At 44.2% G+C, this 22,503-nt stretch overlaps 1 protein-coding gene across 3 annotated transcripts; it reads left to right on the forward strand.

Annotated features, from left to right (window-relative positions):
* Window positions 1–159: 159 nt before the first annotated feature.
* wdr97 (WD repeat domain 97) lies at window positions 160–19,428 on the forward strand. 3 transcript variants are annotated; one of them, XM_041881067.2, is made up of 22 exons: window positions 160–268; window positions 520–818; window positions 1,007–1,596; window positions 1,711–1,832; window positions 1,961–2,681; window positions 3,066–3,214; window positions 3,492–3,728; window positions 6,509–6,599; window positions 6,814–6,946; window positions 7,305–7,381; window positions 7,745–7,808; window positions 11,936–12,094; window positions 12,334–12,486; window positions 12,610–12,765; window positions 12,980–13,117; window positions 14,937–15,095; window positions 15,654–15,848; window positions 15,966–16,087; window positions 16,314–16,482; window positions 16,973–17,142; window positions 17,258–17,319; window positions 19,019–19,428. In XM_041881067.2, exons 2-22 carry the CDS (start codon window positions 660–662, stop codon window positions 19,198–19,200), a joined length of 4,008 nt encoding a protein of 1,335 aa, XP_041737001.2. In that variant the 5' UTR covers window positions 160–268; window positions 520–659; the 3' UTR covers window positions 19,201–19,428. The 3 variants fall into 3 exon arrangements, with proteins under 3 accessions (XP_041737001.2, XP_041737000.2, XP_041737002.2); XM_041881066.2 differs by having other exon boundaries at window positions 599–818; XM_041881068.2 differs by having other exon boundaries at window positions 648–818.
* Window positions 19,429–22,503: the final 3,075 nt, after the last annotated feature.

Raw genomic sequence — 22,503 nt, forward strand, 5'->3', positions numbered from 1 at the left:
TCAGTGCCCCAAATAATATGACTTTGGGTAGGCCTAAAATAAATCTAATTATTGAAATCATTCCAACATCAGAGAAGCGTCCAGACAGAAACTTTCACTCAAGCGAGTGACCAGTATCCTAGCAACGAACGGTATGCGCTCGCCAATAAAGATTTTCAACAATGTGGGAAGAGTTTTAGCTACAATGTGGTTGTAACTTGACACTGACAACAGTCCTTGTTGTGAGAAATAACTACTGTTTAGAACTACGGATGCTACCATGGTCACGGTTAGTGGTGTTTTTCATCTGTTTCATAAATATTGACACTGTCGACGGATTAGAAAATGTTTTTGATCAAAATGTCTCATGTCGGTGCCGGTATCGTAGTCGTTCAGGTAGACAAGGTATAGGCTACTTTAGAAAGCAATAATAGAGAAAAAGTACTAAACATGAACATCTGCTTAGATAATGGAAAACTTACAAATAATGTAGTTATCTATCAACAAAATGCAATAATTTCAAAGGTGTTGTCTTGATAGAGTGCCTTGAAAGCGACTGTCTAATCTGGCAAATAGAACATCGGCTGGAGACTGAAATAAAACAAATCCTCTTCACCAGAAAATATTTCAACTGAACTAAAGCGTCTGACACTTAAACTGAGATTTAGGCCTAAAGACATATGCGAGTGCCAAAGAACCTGGGGATGGCCTCCCTTCCCCCCGCGGACGAAACCGACCTGGACAGGAAGAGCATGCTGCGGGTGGAGGAGAGCACCAAGGGGAAAGCTCGCAGGATGTGGAAGTTCCTCAGCACTGGAATGAAGCAGAATGTGGACAAGGTAAAGAAAATGTCTCTATACATCCCAAATGGAACCCCATTCCCAATATACCCTATATAGTGTACTATATAGGGAATAGGGTGCCATTTGGGATGCATCCACTCTCTCTTTGGTTGGAGGCGTTATATTTGGTAGGCGACATCAGCAAAGACGTTTCTATTTACCCTAACTCTCTCCCTCTCTCCTAGATAAGAAACTTTGATGTCAAGAGCGCTGTTCTCACCCATGGCCTGCAGCACTTACGTAATTTCCCTTGCAACGACCCTGTGCGCCACATGACCTACGGCAAGGGGGCGGCAGGGTTCATCAGCCTCCACAGGGAAGGCAGGGTCGTTATGTACCACCCAGACGGGTGTCTCCGTGACCCCCCACCCTCCTCTGTCTCTGTCCCCTACATGGGCCTAACCTCCACTCAGCTCCCTGGGCGTCTGGTGGGCTGGGGGCCCGGGGCAAGCCTCATGCTGCTGGACAGTGAGCTGCGGCCCCTTGCCGCCGCTCTGGACCCTCTGGATGTGCAGGTTTGCCAGGTCACAGAGCAGTCCCTGGAGCTGGTGACAGCGGGGGCGGGGAACGTGTGTGTGTGGTGTCTGACTCACATGGTGTGCCGGGTGAGAGTGACGGAGGGTCTTGGGCGCCACAGCATTTTTACCCAGCTGGCGTTGGCCCCACCGGGCCACGAGAGGCCTCACAGGGCCTTCGTTGTTTACGGGAGAGCTGTGGTTGTCGTTGACCTCACTGCTGGACGTGTTCTGGAGCACAAAAGGAACCTCCACCTACGGTAAATGTGTGGGTGTGTGTCTGTGTGTTCATGATTGTTGGAAAGTGGGCAGTTTTAGGCAAAATGTCACCTCAACTGATCTGCTGACAGAGTGAACATGTCTCTTATCTTCAGGGATATCACTGCACTGGTGTACAGCTTTCATCTGGACTTTGTGGTCACTGCGTCCAAAGATGTTTCCATCAGAGTGTGGGGTCCTGACTGGGGGCTTTGTATGGCGTTTGTAGGACACACTGGTGAGATAACCACTTGGTTGGGGGAAAAACCTTCCCTATGATTCCAGCTAGTCAAGTCAAGTGCATTTAACAAAGGTCACAACACACTTTGCGTGTGTGTGTATGTGTGTGTGTGTGCGTGCGTGCAGGTTTGGTGACCTCTCTGGCTTGCTGTCCGGAGTCTGGCTTGCTGCTCTCTGCCTCCCTGGATGGGACGCTGCGTTGCTGGAGCATGGAGGGGGGGGACCAGGTCCAGTGTGTCCCCATCGAGGGAGGGGAGCCCCCTCTGGCCCTGGGGGGTCCGATGAAAGGGGGCAGCTTCTTTACTTTCTCCCAGCAAGGAGTGGACTTCTGGACCATCAGCAACCTGTATAACCTGCACTGCAAGCTGGGAGGGGACCTGGGTGGCCCCGTGAGACAGATAGTAGTTCTCTCTTGTCCTCCGCCCTACCCCACCCGGGTGCTTTGCGTCAGCGGCCACAGTAATGTCACGCTAGTGGCCGCCGAGACAGGGGCGGTCCTAACCTCCTTTGACGCGGGGCAGAGGGTAAGGTGCGCCGATTACTGCTTGCCCAAAGAGATTCTATTGGTCCTGACGGAGGGCGGAACATTGATCCGGGCCAGCACGATGACCAATCCGGCGACGTGTGTGGATGAGTGGAAGGGACGAGGACAGGGTCCATGGCAGAGGGAGGAGCAGACGGATGGGGAGGGGGATCAGTGTATCGCAAGGCCAGGCCCAGCCTCCTGCATGGTGCTCTACAGCAACATAGCAGACAGACAGAGAGCACTAGACGAGTGGAAGAACCTGCAGGAGCAGAGAGGCCAGAGACCCACAAACAAGAAACCTCTTCATGATGCCAAGAACCGGTAAGATCCCTCCTGTGTTCCTAATTTAGACTTGTCTTGATATTATTGACAGTCCCTTTATATTTGATCATGAATCCCTCTATAATTACCCAACCAAGCACTCGATGTTTGAATCTGTTAAATCTGTTATAGTCTGTTACTACATTAAGACAGGATGTTGGGTGAAGTTTCCCCTAGACGCTGTTCAATTTTGCATTTTTCGAGGTTAGGATTGGGAGAGGGGTAATCTCGCAAGATTTGAGTTCTGGGTTAACCGAGATTAGGGGAGGGGAAACTGATCCTAGATCTGAACCTAGGGGAAACTTCACCCCGGAGCTCAAAACAGTGTGCCAACCATCCAAAGTAGTGATATGGTATGACTCCCTATGACTACCCCTGGGACAGGTTCCTGGTAATGCTGGGGCACAATGGTGGCTGTGTGAGTGTGCTGATACTGGATACAGGAAAGGTGCAGTACAGGACCCCCGCACACAACGGCCAGAAAATCACCTCCATGCAGGCAGACCCTGAGAACAGCTACCTACTCACAGCCGGTATGCAGCACTCTATTGGCTCTATGAGATGATGATGTTGGTGGTGATGATAATGGTAATAATGATGATGATGATGGTGATGGTGGGGATGATGGTGATGATGATGATGGTAGTGGTGGAGGTGATGATAATGATAAGGATGATGATGACACGGGGGGCCAGTATGAAAATGTATGCACTCACTAACTGTAAGTCGCTCTGGATAAGAGCGTCTGCTAAATGACTAAAATGTCAAATGATGATGGTGATCATCATCCCTTTCTCTCCCTTTCATCAGGCGAGGACAAGGCAGTGCTGGTCTGGAGGGTGTTTCCCTATGCCCAGGAGTGTCTCAGCCTGCACTTAAACCTTTTCTGTGGGCATCCTCCGCTCTACTTGGCCCTGCTGGGGCCTCTTCTGGCCCTAGCCTTCCAGGATCCCGATAGCGCCACCTATAGCCTGGTGCACTTCAGCCTGCTCAACCAGAGTCGCACTGACCATCCGCCCAGTGAGGACCATCTGGACTGTATTACGGGTGAGACAGAATACACTGTGTTTTAGATACTATACATATGGGACCGTATGTATGAAACGTCTCAGAGTAGGAGTGCTGATCTAGGATCAGGTCCACCTTGTCCATGTAATCTTATTCATTGTAATCTAAAAGGCTAAACTGATCCTAAATCAGCACTCCTACTCTGACACAATTAATACATATGGCCCCTGAGACGCTCAACAAGTTAATGTAGCTCAAACTATACTGAACCAAAATATAAACGCAACATGCAACAATTTCAACTATTTTACTGAGTTACAGTTCATATAAGGAAATCAGTCAATTGAAATAAATTCATTAGGCCCTAATCTATGGATTTCACATGAATTGGCAGGGGCGCAGCCATGGTGGGCTTGGGATGGCATAGGCCCACCCACTTTGGGGCCAGGCCCACCCACTGGGGAGCCAGGCCCAGACAGTCAGAACAAGTTTTTCCCCACAAAAGGGCTTTATTACAGACAGAAATACTCCTCAGTTTCATCAGCTGTCCGGGTGGCTGGTCTCAGACGATCCCGCAGGTGAAGAAGCCGGATGTGGAGGTCCTGGGCTGGCGTGGTTACACGTGGTCTGCGGTTGTGAGGCCGGTTGGACGTACTGTCGAATTTTCTTAAACGACGTTGTGATAGAGAAATAAACATTCAATTCTCTGGCAACAGCTCTGGTGGACATTCCTGCAGTCAGCATGCCAATTGCACTCTCCCTCAAAACTTGAGATATCTGTGGCATTGTGTTGTGTGCAAAACTGCACATTTTAGAGTGGCCTTTTATTGTCCCCAGCACAAGGTGCTCCTCTGTAATGATCATGCCGTTTAATAAGCTTCTTGATATACCACACCTGTCAGATGGATTGATTATTTTGGTAAGGGAGAAATGCTCACTAACAGGGATGTAAATAAATTTGTGCACAGAATTTGAGAGAAATAAGCTTTTTGTGCATATGGAACATTTCTGGGATCTTTTATTTCAGCTCATGAAACATGGCACCAACACTTTACATTTACGTTTATATTTTTGTTCAGTACCAGTCAAAAGTTTGGACATGTACTTATTCAAGGGTTTTTCTTAATTTTTACTATTTTCTACATAGTAGAATAAAAGTGAAGACATCAAAACAATGAAATAACACATATGGAATCATGTAGTAACCAAAAAAGTGTTAAATCAAAATATATTTTAGATTTTAGATTCTTCAAAGTAGCCACCCTTTGCCTTAATGACAGCTTTGCACACTCTTGGCATTCTCTCAACCAGCTTCACCTGGAATGCTTTTCCAACAGTCTTGAAGGAGTTCCCACATATGCTGAGCGCTTGTTGGCTGCTTTTCCTTCACTCTGTGATCCAACTCATCCCAAACCATCTCAATTGGGTTGAGGTCGGGTGATTGTGGAGGCCAGGTCATCTGATGCAGCATTCCATCACTCTCCTTCTTGGTCAAATAGCCCTTACACAGCCTGGAGGTGTGTTGGGTCATTGTCCTGTTGAAAATCAAATAATAGTCCCGCTAAGCGCAAGTCAGATGGGATGGCGTATCACTGCAGAATGCTGTGGTAGCCATGCTGGTTAAGTGTGCCTTGAACTCTAAATAAATCACAGACAGTGTCACCAGCAAAGCATCATCACACCTCCTCCTCCATGCTTCACGGTGGGAACCACACATGCAGAGATCATCCGTTCACCTACTCTGCGTCTCACAAAGACACGGCAGTTGGAACCAAAAATCTCAAATTTGGACTCATCAGACCAAAGGACATATTTCCTACCTGTCTAATGTTCATTGCTGGTGTTTCTTGGCCCAAGCAATCTCTTCTTATTATTGGTGTCCTTTAGTAGTGGTTTCTTTGCAGCAATTCGACCATGAAGGCCTGATTCACGCAGTCTCCTCTGAACAGTTGATGTTGAGATGTGTCTGTTACTTGAACTCTGTGAAGCATTTATTTGGGCTGCAATTTCTGAGGCTGGTAACTCTAATGAACTTATCCTCTGCAGCAGAGGTAACTATGGGTCTTCCTTTCCTGTGGCGGTCCTCATGAGAGCCAGTTTCATCATATCGCTTGATGGTTTTTCCGACTGCACTTGAAGAAACGTTCAAAGTTCTTGACATTTTCCGGATTGACTGACCTTCAGGTCTTAAAGTAATGATGGACTGTCGTTTCTCTTTGCTTATTTGAGCTGTTCTTGACATAATATGGACTTGGTCTTTTACCAAATAGGGCTATCTTCTGTATACCACCCCTACCTTGTCACAACACAACTGATTGGCTCAAAGGCATTAAGAAGAAAATAAATTCCACAAATTAACTTTTAAGAAGGCACACCTGTTAATTGAAATGCATTCCAGGTGACTACCTCATGAAGCTGGTTGAGAGAATGCCAAGAGTGTGCAAAGCTGTCATCAAGGCAAAGGGTGGCTACTTCGAAGAATCTCAAATATAAAATATATTTTGATTTGTTTAAAACTTTTTTGGTTACTACATGATTCCATATGTGTTATTTCATAGTTTTGATGTCTTCACTATTATTCTACAATGTAGAAAATAGTAAAAATAAAGAAAAACCCTGGAATGAGTAGGTGTGTCCAAACTTTTGACTGGTACTGTATATAGGTGATCCTCGGACAAGGTTTTTTTCATTGTCTTTGTGTGTTGGTGTTGGTGTGTGTGTGTGTGTGTGTGTGTGTGTGTGTGTGTGTGTGTGTGTGTGTGTGTGTGTGTGTGTGTGTGTGTGTGTGTGTGTGTGTGTGTGTGTGTGAGAGAGTGCAGGGCTCTGTGTGTGCCGTCAGCTCCGAGTGTTTGCCTCCAGCAGTCAGGATGGAACCGTTCGCATCTGGGATGAAGAGAACCGCCTCCTCAGGTCAGTCAATGTGTTTGTGTGTGTCCCTTATGGAAAAAAACACATGAATTTCACATGTGAACACGTGTGATCACATCTTATGTGAAGTTAATGTGATAACATGTGAAGAGTTCCAAAAACACATTTTCACGTGATTTCACATGTGATTTTCATGTGGTTTTTCTGTAAGGGGTGTGTGTGTGTTAGTAATTTCTGCAGTCTTTGTCCCTCTAAGAACCCTCCAGCTGAGTGCGGAGCCTGAGTGTCTGGCCTACAGTGGGGAGAGGGGAGATCTGCTGCTAGGCATCAGAGGGGACCTGTATAGGATTCGCTGCGCCCACCTGCTGCCACATGACTTCCAGCTACGGGTATACTGACTGGGGGGGAAAGAGGTGGTGAAGTACTGGGGAGAGGTGGTGAGGACAGACTGGTGTTTTGTGGTGGTCCTAGTGTGGCTCAGTTGGTAGAGCATGGTGCTTGCAATGCCAGGGTCATGGGTTCGATTTCCGCAGGGGCCACCCGTATGAAAATCGATGCACGCACTACTGTAAGTCGCGTTTGATAAAAGCGTCTGCTAAATGGCTTATGTATGGGTCTTGGAGGGTGAATACGTGTTTAGGCATTTTCAGAGAGAAAATGTAGTTAGGTTTAGCTAAATGTTTTTGATTAAGTGTGCTTACTGTGTAATGATACCTTGCTGTGCTTATGCTCTGTATACATCCAAAGCTCCTTTGTACTGAGATGTCAGATCCTATCCCTGACTTGCCCATATCTCACACCCCAACAAGGACAAGCAAGACCAAGTAAGCTACCCTCCGTCTCTACATAATGTGACATAATGAACATCATAGACAAGTTATAACTATATGTTTGTTACAGTAAATGTGTATAAACAGTAAATCTATAGATTCCGTTCGCGCTGGTAAATCTACAGATTTACTGGGAATCTGTAGATCTCCCAGTAAATGTGTAAAGAGAGACCTTTTGAGCAATGGTAGGATATCATGCCGAGTAGCTTGTGTGTGCACAGGGCGAAAGTGACATTTTGGGCCAAAATGTGTTGTCTATAGATTTACAGTTTTTATTTACATTTATATAATATTCATGTTACATTAACCGTAACCTATACATTATAGAGTGTGTGACATGCTTTTGCCTACCTTCAGGACTGTGGTCTCCCCCATACCAGAGAAACAACCCAACGGAAAGCAGGACATGACCAAAGATCCAGTGAGTTTACCCAGAATATGAAAGAGAGAGAGAGCGCTTTGCATGGAAATGAGTGTAGAGGAGAGTGGGGTAAGTTGAGCCATTTTTTACATTCAGCATCACTTTTATTCTCTGGTATGGGGGAGACCACAGTCCTGATGGTAGGCAAAAGCATGTCACACACTCTATAATGTATAGGTTACGGTTAATGTAACATGAATATTATATAAATGTAAATAAAAACGGTCTCTCTTTACACATTTACTGGGAGATCCACAGATTACCAGTAATTTTCACACCCTTTTTCGATCTTGTCTCATCGCTGCAACTCCCCAACGGGTTCTGGAGGCGAAGGTCGAGTCATGCGTCCTCCGAAGCATGACCCACCAAACCGCGCTTCTTAACAACCGCCCGCTTAACCCGGAAGCCAGCCGCAGTAATGTGTCAGAGGAAACACCATTCACCTGACGACCAAGGTCAGCCTGCAGGCGCCCGGCCCGCCACAGCCTGATGAGCCAAGTAAAGCCCCCCCGGCCAAACACAGACGACTCTGGGCCAATTGTACGCCGCCCTATGGAACTCCCGATCACGGCCGGTTGTGATACAGCCCGGGATCAAACACGGGTCTGTAGTGACGCCTCTAGCACTGCGATGCAGTGCCTTAGACCGCTGCGCCACTCGGGAGACTCATATTCAGCATCACTACATCAAGGGAAATAAAGTATTCTTTCTAACAAAGATACACTACATGCGCAAAAGTATGTGGACACCTGCTCATCGAACATCTCATTCCAAAATCATGGGCATTAATATAGAGTTGGTCCCCCTTTGCTGCTATAACAGCCTCCACTCTTATCTTGAATATTATTTAGAGTTAGGAAAGTATTTATGAATAATAAAAAAACAGGTTTGGAGAGCCTTTACCCACAAAATATATTGATGAATCTTGAAAGTTGCCATATTAAATTGTTCAATCCATGAAATATTCGAAGGTGAGAAAAGTGTACAATAGGGGTTGAAAAGTAGTCCTATAAATCGACCCTAATAATCCTCACTAATCATGGAACTGTGATGACAATGGTCCAATCGTCGTGAACCGTGCGCCAACTCCAGGTTTAAACTGCTACCTACAGTACGTATGGTCTGCCTTCCATAATGATTGAAATAGGCTACATGTCCCAAATTATTGCACAACTTATAATGCGTTAGGCTAATATGATCCACTATTGCTAGTGATCCTCAGGAACAACCACACGAACGTGAGAGCGGAAAGAAAGGTAAACTAACGATGTAATGGAATGATGCCAAATGTAAGGAAACTGACACTAAAGTCAGTGACAGTTATAAATGTATGTGAGTATAACTGACGGTGGCTACCGATAGTGGCTAATATTTAACACGATACAAATTGTTAAAAAAAAATACAGTGAAAAGTCTGGGCATATAATTAAAACATTCTAGAAATCATAAATCAACTCTGTAGGTTTAGCGCAGTATTGTCATTTTCACATGGCTACAGAAGCCTATAGCTTGCGTCTCCAAATTTCATCCGAAGTTATAAGGCCAGCATTTCAGAAACCTCACTGTGGTAAAGGAGATATGTTGATATGATTCAGTTTGCTGCCATATGACTGGTTTCACATTTGTCTCCAGAGATCATAAGGTAAAATAGATCTAAAACAATTGTAATTTATATTTATAATCCCCTTATCCAAATGGCTTACTCATTTACCTAGCTCTTATCAATAGCTCTTATCAATTTATAAATAACAGTGCATGGAGAATGGTATTATTTCTATCGGGAAAAAAATAAGTAGATGTTGTCCCACTTGGAACCGACAGGTTAGTACACCTTATTCATAATTTAATCGCCCGTAAAGGTGGTGGAATTATGAGGGAATTAAGTCAAGGTCAGAATACGGTGTATCTGTAGACACACCTCCGCCACACCTTCATTTCTTTGATTTTCACCCCCAACGAATAGCGGGTGAATAGCATGCTATTCTCATGCTTAAGTTAAAGGTCAGAATAAAAAATATAAATATAGAAAGGGAATTACGTTCCATTTACGTGCGCTTAAATTGGGTCGGAATCGGCCTATTATGCATAAAACATTTTGACTACAGTGCATTCGGAAAGTATTCAGACCCCTTGACTTTTTCACATTTTGTTACGTTACAGCCTTATTCAAAAATGTATTAAATAGTTTTTTCCCCTCATCAATCTACACACAATAACCCCATAAAGACAAAGCAAAAATTGGTTTTTAGAATTTTTTGCAAATGTATAAAAAAACTGAAATATTCAGACCCTTACTCAGTACTTTGTTGAAGCACCTTTGGCAGCGATTACAGCCTCAATTATTATTGGGTAAGACGCTACAAGCTTGGCACACCTGTATTTGGGGAGTTTCTCCTATTCTTCTCTGCAGATCCTCTCAAGCTCTGTCAGGTTGGATGGGGAGCGTCGCTGCACAGCTATTTTTAGGTCTCTCCAGAGATGTTCGATCGGGTTCAAGTCCGGGCTCTGGCTGGGCCACTCAAGGACATTCAGAGACTTGTCCCGAAGCCACTCCTGCATTGTCTTGGCTGTGTGCTTAGGGTCATTGTCCTGTTGGAAGGTGAACCTTCGCCCCAGTCTGAGGTCCTGAGCGCTCTGGAGCAGGTTTTCATCAAGGATCTCTCTGTACTTAGCTCCGTTCGTCTTTCCCTCGATCCTGACTAGTCTCCCAGTCCCTTCCGCTGAAAAACATCCCCACAGCATGATGCTGCCACCACCATGCTTCACCGTAGGGATGGTGGCAGGTTTCCTCCAGACGTGACGCTTGGCATTCAGGCCAAAGAGTTCAATATTGGTTTCATCAGACCAGAGAATATTGTTTCTCATGGTCTGAGAGCCTTTAAGGTGCCTTTTGGCAAACTCCAAGCGGGCTGTCATGTGCTTTTTACTGAGGAGTGGCATCGGTCTGGCCACTCTACCATAAAGGCCTGATTGGTGGAGTGCTGCAGAGATGGTTGTCCTTCTGGGAGGTTCTCCCATCTCCACAGAGGAACTCTGGAGCTCTGTCAGAGTGACCATCGGGTTCTTGGTCACCACCCTGACCAAGGCCCTTCTCCCCCGAATGCTCAGTTTGGCCTGGCGGCCAGCTCTAGGAAGAGTCTTGGTGGTTCCAAACTTCTTCCATTTAAGAATGATGGAGGCCACTGTGTTCTTGGGGACCTTCAATGCTGCAGAAATGTTTTGGTACCCGTCCTTAGATCTGTGCCTGACACAATCCTGTCTCAGAGCACTACGGACAATTCCTTCGACCGCATGGCTTGGTTTTTGCTTTGACATGCACTGTCAACTGTGGGACCTTATATAGACAGGTGTGTGCCTTTCCAAATAATGTCCAATCAATTGAATTGACCACAGGTGGACTCCAATCAAGTTGTAGAAACATCTCAAGGATGATCAATGGAAACAGGATGCATCTGAGCTCAATTTCGAGTCGCATAGCAAATGGTCTGTATACTTATGTAAAAAAGGTATTTCTGTTTTTTATTTTCTATAAATTAGCAAACATTTCTAAAAACCTGTTTTCGCTTTGTCATTATGGGGTATTGTGTGTAGATTGATGAGGTAAAACATTTTTTTATTCATTTTTGAATAAGGCTGTAACGTAACAAAATGTGGAAAACTTTCAGAATGCACTGTATATTAGCCCATACAGCTACAAGGATGCACTTTCATGCTAGGTTTAGGACCTCATATTGTAGCTTATAGAGACCCCAACTGATGTATAAAACAATCTTAAAACTATCTACTTTGGTTTAGATACAAGCGTCATGAAACCTATATCACAATAAATGCATTTGACTTTGTGAAAACGTTTTTGGGACGTAACTTGCTTACCACTTTTTCCATGTAGTTTCTTTCTTCACAGACTCCATGAAATGATGACCCCTTCCTAAATATTTGGTCACATTAATTTTGTGCATGGTTTCCTAGAAACAAGGTGTGGCTCAACTAACCCTTTGGCTCAACGTACCCCACTCTCCACTATAATTTTTTTGATTTGATCCGTTTGTTTGATATATTTGTGTGTTCCCATACCTAATGTGCCAGTGGTGTAATGACAGTTTCCCCTCCCTGTTCCTGTCCATCAGGAGTATGAGGCGCTGCTGGCTCGGAACAGAGACCTGGCCTCCCTCCAGGAAGGCACCACAGAGAGAAGGAAGAGGAAACCTCCCACCATGCTGAAAACCAGGAAGGAGGCCTTCGACCACTATATGAGGATCATCTACAGCCAGCCCCTCAACATTAAGGTTCCTTAAACTGAGAACAATTAGCTACAAGATGATTGGGGTAGGAATGTTCTCTGCCAAGTGGAGTCAGAGTGATGATAAAAGCTGTATGTGCCCATTTTTTTGGATGTAGAGAGAAGAACCCATAGCCTCACCTATAATGTAATGTTTTATGTGAAAGGACAAATGTCTTTACTTGAGAGTGGGAATGCATTGTGGATATGCAGACTAATGAACCGTTTGTTCTGATTATATCTCAGATCGGGGATGAGGACATATTTGATCTTCATGCAGTTCTGTTTCCTCCAAAACTACCTGACCGTCGACCATTCACCCCACCCACCTCCAGGAAGGGCTTCTTCCCAAACCCCAACTTGGCCAAGCCCCTGCCACCCATAACCAAGCCAGAGCAGGTGAGGGCCACTGGTTCAGTTTAGCATATATGTCTGTTGTCCTCTACTTCCTGAAGCTAAGTAATAGATAGATTGAGACAAAGTAACCACACTTCCCTTAGTCCTCTGTCTGTCCCCTTGCAGGATGAGGAGCTAGAGCCAGCCCCAGCGCAGAGCAATCCGGTGGGCTTCATCCCTAACTCAGTGCTAGTGGGCCAACTGTGGCCAGATGTTGTGGTGGAAAACACAATCCCCAAGCAACCATTCAAACTGAGGGACGAGCTGGACTATGAGGAGAAGGTGAGAGGATGTTTACAGAGACCAGATTCAGCATCGGTTTTGCCTTCTAGATCACAATGTATAAGATTACATGGACATGTGGAGCTGATCCTAGATCAGCACTCCTACTCTGAGATGCTTGATACATATGGCCCCAGAAGAGGAGAATCTGTGTATGTTATGTGATAAGATTGAGAGAATCTCAAACAGGTTGTTGGTTTGGTTTTCTTCACAGAGTGATACTGAAGAGGTTCAGTTGCTGGTGTATGAGAGCGATTACGAACTGGACATAGGTTCCCCCATACAGCTGGTGAAGACCCCTCCGAAAGAGGAGAGCCCCCCACCTCCAGAGAAGCCAGCCTACGTAATGAGGGTGAGTGGTTTATTAGCAACGCACATGCCCCTCCCACCTTTGGATCTCTTCTTTTCAGCCATCCATTTCCTGTGTTTGAAGGGTGCAGAATCCACTTATCGCTGAAATCCCGCTGGATTGATGGCTTTAATTTTACTCTTGCGACTCTTTCCCACTCTTGCCTGCGGCATTTGTTTTTTCCCGTTTACGTAGCGACCGCGGAAACGTTTGTAATGACCTGTCAAACACACTCCCGTAATGGCTGAAATGGGATCAATGGAATACATTGGCTTTCCGTGGCATCTATAAGAACTCTAACGCTTCGTTAGGGATTTAGTGCACTGTCTCGACACTTACATCACAAGAAAGAGAAGAAGGATAACTTTATTTTGGTGAGTGTTCATTTTTTGTGCAATTGAAGAAGTAATGATTTCGTACAGTTGAAATGTTTACAAATATGATGCGCTGAAATGAAAGCAACTTCCAAAAATGACCACTGATTATGGTGATACTATGTCTGATCTCACAACAATGTAAAGTATGTTTAGATAGATGTCAACTAGAGCCAAGCGTTTTGAAAAGGAGAGCAAGTTTTTTAAATTGTGTGGGTATCCTTCTCTTGACACACTTGTTGAATTATGCAAGAGAACATGACAACAGTATTAATGAGGAAGTCTAGAAAGTGCAGGTGAGCACAGGTAGGCCTAGACAGAGCAAGTTTTTGGTGGTGGCAGCCCTGTTCCACCCCTTTCTATACATTTATTCATGAATGCAAAATACACCTAGTGTATATATGCAAATCAGGCACATACAATTTTCTTTATTTGATCACAAAGTAATAAAACAATACCAGATATACAAAGAAAATGTATATACTGCATGAGTGCATTATAAGAAAATAAATAACATTTGTACAATAAATTGAATACCTGAATTCCCACCAAAATGCCTGAACTCCATTATTTGTCTGTGCAAGTACAATGTTTTATGTGCTATAATTCAGTCAATATGTAATGGTTTTTTTAAATTCTAAAAGTTTAGAGTATCTTCATTCAACTGTTGCACTTATTAGAATTGTTTTTTTAAAACAATTTAGATGACCGTTGCTAGTGGTGTATGGTTATATGGCAGTGGTGCCCGGAAATATCGGAGGACGGCTCATTGTAATGTGTCACGATCGTCATACACAGTGGACCAATGCGCAGCGTGATTTGCGAACATACTTATTTATTTCCACACGGAACAAAACAACAAAACGATACGTGAAGTCCTAGGTAACAGACACAAAACCAACACGGAACAAGATCCCACAATACAAAAGTGCCAACAGGCTGCCTAAGTATGGTTCCCAATCAGAGACAACGAGAATCAGCTGCCTCTGATTGGGAACCACCCTGGCCAACATGGAAATACAACGATCTAGAACAGAAACCTAGAAAACTACAACATAGAAACTAACACCCTGGCTCAACATAAAAGAGTCCCCAGAGCCAGGGCGTGACATAATGGCTGGAATGGAATATGGGATGGTACCAAACACATGAAAACTGTGTGTTTGATACTTTCCATTCATTCGATTCCATTCCAGCCATCATTATGAGCCTGTCCTCCCTTCACCAGCCGCCTCTGGTATGGGGGCTGTATGAAGGGTAGCTGTCTTGTGTTCGTTGCCCGTATCCACAAAGAGTCTCAGAGTAGGAGTGCTGATCTAGGATCTTTCCTTATAATGTTATTTATTATGATCTAAAAGACAAAACTGATCCTAGATCAGCACTCCTACTCTGAGAGGCTTTGTGCATACAGGCCCAGGTCTGATGAATGTTATGTGTTCCCCTTCTAGCCTCCAAAGGCTGTCCCTCCCACTAAGATACCCAAACCGCCGATCCCACCTCCCCCTAGAACCCCAACACCTCCCCGCACACCCACCCCCGAGATCCCAGGATTCCTTAAACAGTTTGTGGAGGAGGACTGGTTCAAGGATATCTACCCAGACCAAAGGGTGAGTCTTATAACTGAAGCAAGCACACCATTTTTCATCCCAAAAATTACCCTTAGTTCTAACTCATTATTCTACTGGGGAAGATTCCTTAGAAACCCTGTAATTCAGTGGTATTCAAAGTCAGGGTCGCGCTGTGGAACTGGGACAATATACAAACGTTTTTGAGAAAGATAATGAAAATACAATTTTATTGAGTAAATGTATTAATTGGTTTCTTTTCATTTTGATAAGAGATGAAAATGTAATGAATTGAAGGTTATTTGTTGATGTAAAAATCGAAATGTACCGATTTTAAGGTTGTGTCATTATTTGGGGAGGTGAATACCACTGCTGTAATTTATCAGCTGCTCCTATAGGTTTTTGTTGTCTGTATTTTCTCTTTCAACAGGAAGTTTGCATCCCAAATGGCACCCTATTCCCTATTTAGTGCACTATTTTCGATTATGAGAGCCCCCATTGAGCTCTGGTCAAAAGTATTGCACTATATAGAGAATAGGGTGCCATTTGGGACTAGGGCAATGAGACTAATGTTTTGGTGGTGTTCCTGTGTTTGTGAAGCGTATCCGGCAGTCCCTGTGCCCTGAGGAGTTCTCCATGCAGATGCTGGACTACATGCAGAGTTGTGGCGTCCAACAAAAGATGAGGATCCTGAGCGCGCTGCTCACTCTACGCAGACAGGGGGAGCTAGGTAACACAGACAAGCTCAGAAAGGGGCTTATGGGTTCTCTACGCAACAACACCTCATCAGATATGGTATGTCCTCTCTTGTGGAATTTGGTATGCTTTGTAATGTTGAATCTGGGTTTATTTCGCCATTGTGAATTTGGATTTTAAACTGTGTTTGGGTTTGTGTGTATGTGTGTGTTTCAGTCCGATGAGGAGCAGCGAGTGGTGAGTGAAATACTCAACGTGTTGGTGTGTCTGGGTCCCGAAAGCCATGAGATCATTGTGGAGCTCCTCAATCTACTGGCTCACAAAGAACTGGGGCTACAGTGAGTCTATGCCGCACCAGTCTTTGTCTATACACACTTTCATTAAGGTCACCATAGTAAGTCCTCAACTCTGCTTCCCTGTAATGGTGAATGCTGAGCTCTGATTCATCTGGCTGTGATAGTGAGTGCCCTTGTCAAACGTAGTGCAATATATAGGGAATAGGGTGCCATTTGGGTGGCAACCAGTGAATGGTGACCTCTGTGTGTCTGGTCCTCCTGTTGGCAGGAAAACAGTGATGTGCCTGCTGCAGGTGATGGGCGTGGAGGATGCTGACCCGTGGCTGGCCATGGAGATGGATCCCTGGGACTCCATGGTCCAGGACCAGCCTGATTCCTGGAAGAGCCTGGTAGAGATGGCTGCAGAGTGGCTGGACTCCTGGACCTCAAAATACAAGGTAATAATTTATTAGATTTATATAGTGCTTTTCCAGACGCTCAAAGCACTTAGAAACTCACCTCAACCACCGCCAATAAAAATAAGTAGAAGGAGAAGATCAGGGGCAGGAGGAATTAATCAGCAATGCACTGCTCTGGGCTGCCAATGTCCTTTTAATTGACCCTAACACCTCTAAATATGAGCATATGAGAACTAATATGAGCATATGAGATTACTGGCAAGCGCAGCGTGGCGCAACTGCTTCCCAAACTGGTTCTTGCCTGTTTAACATGGTAGGTCTGCCAAGCAATATCTGGAAGAGGAGGCTGGTGAGGAGAGGATGGCTCATAATAATGGCTGAAATGGAGTTAATGGAATGGTATCAGACATATGGAAACCATGTTTGACACCATTCCATAATTCCATTACAGCCATTACTATGAGCCCGTCCGATTTCAAGTACCACCAGCCACCACTGATAGCTGGTCTCCCCTCTCTCTGATCTGCAGGGCCAGAACAGGTCTATGTTCCTGAAGAACGCTGGGAAGAAGAACCTCTTCACCCCAGTGGATGTGCTCAACTACTTCTGTTCTGTGAAAAGGGATATGTTTTTGAAGGCACAGACTGTCCCACCAGAGGGGCGCAAAGACACAGTATTGCGGCTCCCTGAATCCTTCAGGTACCAGACAGATGTACCCCCCACACACATAAACAAATGTCACATACCTCACCTTTCTGCTCGTAACGCAATATTCTGACACATTGCTTCGTTGTGTGTGTGCGTTCTCATCTAGATCTGAGCCAATCCAGCGTCTTGGAGAGACCTACAGCATGTCCAGGATACGCAAGCCTCCAGGTAAGGTTTAGCCTTCACTGTAGTATGGTAAACAGAATATCCATTCAATCAATAGCTCTTAACAACCATTTCAGCATAGAGCTTGTGCATTCGGAAAGTATTCAGACCCCTTGACTTTTTCCACATGATGTTACATTACAGCCTTGTTCTAAAATTGATTAAATGTATTTATTTTTCCTCATCAACCTACACACAATACCCCATAATGACAAAGCAAAAGTAGGTTTTTATACATTTTTACAAATGTATAAAAATTCTAAACTGAAATATCACATTTACATAAGTATTCAGACCCTTTACTCAGTACTTTGTTGAAGCACCTTTGGCAGCGATTACAGCCTCGAGTCGTCTTGGGTATGACGCTACAAGCTTGGCACACCTGTATTTGGGGAGTTTCTCCCATTCTTCTCTGCAGATCCTCTCAAGCTCTGTCAGGTTGGATGGGAATCGTCGCTGCACAGCTATTTCCAGGTCTCTCCAGAGATGTTTGATCTGGTTTAAGTCCGGGCTCTGGCTGGGCCACTCAAGGACATTTAGAGACTTGTTCCGAAGCCTCTCCTGCGTTGTCTTGGCTGTGTGCTTAGGGTTGTTGTCCTGTTGGAAGGTGAACCTTCGCCCCAGTCTGAGGTCCTGAGCGCTCTGGAGCAGGTTTTCATCTTTCCCTCGATCCTGACTAGTCTCACAGTCCCTGCCGCTGAAAAACATCCCCACAGCATGATGCTGCCACCACCATGCTTCACCGTAAGGATGGTGGCAGGTTTCCTCCAGACGTGACGCTTGGCATTCAGGCCAAAGAGTTCAATCTTGATTTCATCAGACCAGAGAATCTTGTTTCTCATGGTCTGAGAGTCTTTAGGTGCCTTTTGGCAAACTCAAAGTGGGCTGTCATTTGCCTTTTACTAAGGAGTGGCTTCTGTCTGGCCACTCTACCATAAAGGCCTGATTGGTGGAGTGCTGCAGAGATGGTTGTCCTTCTGGGAGGTTCTCCCATCTCCACAGAGGAACTCTGGAGCTCTGTCAGAGTGACCATCTGGTTCTTGGTCACCTCCCTGACCAAGACCCTTCTCCCCCAATTGCTCAGTTTGGCCAGGCGGTCAGCTCTAGGAAGAGTCTTGGTGGTTCCAAACTTCTTCAGTTTAAGAATGATGGAGGCCACTGTGTTCTTGCAGACCTTCAATGCTGCAGAAATTTTTTGGTACCCTTCCCCAGATCTGTGCCTTGACACAATCCTGTCTCGGAGCTCTACAGACAATTCCTTCGACTTTGGTTTTTGCTCTGACATGCACTGTCAACTGTGGGACCTTATATAGACAGGTGTGTGCCTTTCCAAATCATGTCCAATCAATTGAATTTACCACAGGTGGACTCCAATCAAGTTGTTGAAACATCTCAAGGATGATCAATGGAAACAGGATGCACCTGAGCTCAATTTCGAGTCTCATAACAAAGGGTCTGAATACTTATGTAAATAAGGTATTTCTGTTTTTTATTTTTAACAAATGAGCAACATTTCGAAAAACCTGTTTTCGCTTTGTCATTATGGGGTATTGTGTGTGTACATTGATGTGGATTTTTATTTATTTAATCCATTTTAGAATAAGGCTGTAACGTAACAAAATGTGGAAAAGGTCAAAGGGTCGGAATACTTTCCGAATGCACTGTATATCATCTCATCTTGGTCTCTTTTCTTTCAAAATAGGTGTGATCTTGCCCCCTCTCCCAAACCGCCCTGTCCTCATGGGCTTCACCCCGTTCCTCACCCTGCCCCTGCCGAGGGTCAGCCTGTTCCCCTTTCCATTCCCCGTGGACCAGCACTGTTTGAAGGCCTCGCCGCGACGCTACTTCATCCTGGAGCGCTCCTATGTACACTACTACAGATGACACAGCCTCCCAGGCAGCAAGATATTCTTCCCTCACCCAATACTTTTCCCTTTCCCTGACAAAGACCAGCCAAACAGGGATACTCTTGTTTGAATTAAACATCTCTTGTATAGATATTTTTTAGAAGTTTGAATGACTGTAAAAGTCTGTAAAAATTGGTTGTGTGTTGTTCCATGGACAATATGGACACGATATGAACTGATATGCCAGAGATATGTTTATATTAAAGCAAACAATAAAAAAATAAGCTTATATTGTAGTTTGGAAAATATATTTCAAAGCGATTCACCTTAAAGGATAAAAAGCAACATTAAGCAGAAGAATACATGGAAAAAGCTCGGAATAGCTAAGGGACAGATAAAAAGTTACTGGGGGAGGGGTGGTCCAAAATAGGGGAGGGTGTCAAACTTTTGGGGGGGCTTTGGGGAGGGTTGGGTGTTTTTTTTATTGGGCACATGGGAGGGAATTGCGTTTTTTCCCTGGTTTACATTCACTCTTCTGCTCGTATATTCCCTATAAACAATGGCTTGACTTACTTTTGATATTACCCTAATAAAGTTTAGAAACGTTTGCAGTAGCGGTGCGTGGGTAAAATCACTGGGGAATTCAAGCCAGAAAAAAAGCCATATTACAACCTATGTGTTGTGATAATTGCGTTGGTTGCTCTTAATCTGTTAGTTCATATGCCTAGCGACCGTGATATATGCCTAAGGCCGAGACAATAAGAAGAGACAGTGGTAGAATAAATTCAACCGCACCTTAGTTTCATCACAAAACCGTAGACAACCTCTGTCCGGTGAAGTCCTCAAAGCATATTGCATGTAACAAACAGTTACATGACCTGCAGCATGGTCAAGAAAGTTAATTTTTCCGACATTTTCGGACTACTAAACAACTATTGATTTAGAACCACAGAGAGTTAAGTCGCAAAGAAAACAGGAGCTGCCCCCACTATTCCACCACCATTTCAACTTCAACATCATCAAATCACCTATGCTCAGTCTAATACAGTGACAACTAAAAGATACCAAAAACAATTTAGTCCAATCAACGTAAGCTAAATATGATGTGGCTGTCCATGGTTCTGATTTGTTTGTTTGTGTGTGTGTGTGTGTGTGTGTGTGTGTGTGTGTGTGTGTGTGTGTGTGCAATTAGAAAAAACATGTTGATTCACCCTACTTGTAAACGCCAATGCCATCCTCCTCTCTTTCATGTTGATGAAACGGTCTATGACTCTGTCATACAGTACACACTTTTATTTTTTGTTGTCCTAGGCTACCTGGCTAAAATGTTTGCTCGCTAGGTCTAACGTCCTTTCATTGACAACGTTAGCTAGCTACATATTGAACTTCCATCCTCTCAGTCCAGGGGCACAATGTATTTTATGCTTGGATCAGAATCGCCGTTATAATCATTGGCCAGTACGGAGAATGAAGTTAAACCACATGTCCAAATCCCTATCTCCATCCATGGCTTATTTAGGAAAGGGCCGATTTTAGCAAGCTAGCTAGCCACCGGAGGACAACAACACAACGAGATGCAACAATTCAAGTTGTTTTTATCGATGACGTATTTCTCTGTGATAAGTGTGAAGCCAAATCCAAACTGGCTTCCCTTGACACTTTCTTTTTGGTGCGCCAGGACCATTCACAGTTGAGCTCACTCAGTTTAGCTCAACGCTGATTGTCTATTAGTTCATACTTTTTTTTATCAAGGGAGGCCAAGTGCTTGCTGGCTTCCCTTGCATTCAATACTACTAGCGGCAACAATGTCATACTCTTTATGACCAGACCGCATCAGATAGATGGCCTACACATACAGAGACGGGCGCTGTTTCGCTCACTCGGATGCTTTCTCCGGTGAGATACATTCAGCCTCTTGCAAATTTAAGGAAAATTAAGAAAACACAGCCCCAGCTGTTTTGAGCCCCACCTGTTTAGCTAAAAAAAAATATATATATATATATATATATATATATTTATTTATTTATTTGTTTAGCCTGTTTTGCATGTTATTTTGCCATTAATACGTGTCACTTATTAGTTTGCAAACAATGTAAAAAAATTAATAATCATTGAGTTAATAAAGTTGCATGCAAACATGGTCTATTTTTTGCTTTCTTGTGTAAGGTAGCTCCAAAATGCAGGTGTTTCAGCCTAGCTTAGTGCTTTCTGTGGTGGTGGGACAGCCAGCGGAAAATACAGAGCGTAGGGGTTGGTAATGTTCTCTAGTTGCGCCGTGATTGGCTCAGTGTTCTATCACTCATGGGGACACTACGTCACCGCAAAATCTACGGGGAGAGCTCGATAATTCAAGCCCCTTGGGTGCTGCCATAGAGTTACATTAGAAGTGACCATCCAAGAAGATGGTCACTTGTACCTATGATGAAAATTACAGGCTCTCATCTTTTTAAGTGGGAGAACTTGCACAATTGGTGGCTGACTAAATACTTTTTTTCCCCACTGTATATATGTTTGTTTTTTTACTGACAAATACAATCAATCAATCCAAACTGTGCAGCGGCCATTTTATGAATAGAAAGAGACTTCTGTTACAAAACACCAAAAAGTTTAATGACATTTAGAGATTGTCAAGTCAAGCCTTCGATACTAGGTAAGCCTAGTGGTCCTCTGTAGCTCAGCTGGTAGAGCACGGCGCTTGTAACGCCAAGGTAGTGGGTTCGATCCCTGGGACCACCCATACACAAAAATGTATGCACGCATGACTGTAAGTTGCTGTGGATAAAAGCGTCTGCTAAATGGCATATTATTATACATGGTAGGGAGTAATGTATTTCTGTTTGTCGAGATTGACATAGTCTATTTATTGTGGTGAAAATGCAAACCATGCTATTGAAGTGCCCGAAGTCAGTATGCTTTGTTTATTGGTTGTGTGGTGCATTGGCACAGAAACCTGTTGGTGGAAAATTCGTTGCATATATTTTAAATAATTATAAATACGGCATCAAAATGTTGAACATCTGATTTCCCCCTAGCTAAGCATTGTCTGCAGCTCGCTCTGATCGTAGTGTAACGAAACAGGCAAGGAGAGTGAGTGAGCTCGTATGTGGTGGTTGGCGAACCCCTTAACCTTCTAGTCCGTAGCCCTGCGTGGGATCGACTGTGCCACAAAAGCATGCTGAAGTGGCAAAGTCAATATCCACGTTTATAAACACAGGGTCGCTACAGTTATTGTTATTTTAGGTCATAAACATTATTTTGAGTTAATTCTATGAGGGAGGATGGTATTCAATTTATTTTACAGTACAAGGGGAGGGTCATGTGAAAATATTTGTAATGTTGG

This window comes from Coregonus clupeaformis, chromosome 7 (assembly GCF_020615455.1).
Source record: "Coregonus clupeaformis isolate EN_2021a chromosome 7, ASM2061545v1, whole genome shotgun sequence".
NCBI classification, from domain to species: Eukaryota; Metazoa; Chordata; class Actinopteri; order Salmoniformes; family Salmonidae; genus Coregonus; species Coregonus clupeaformis.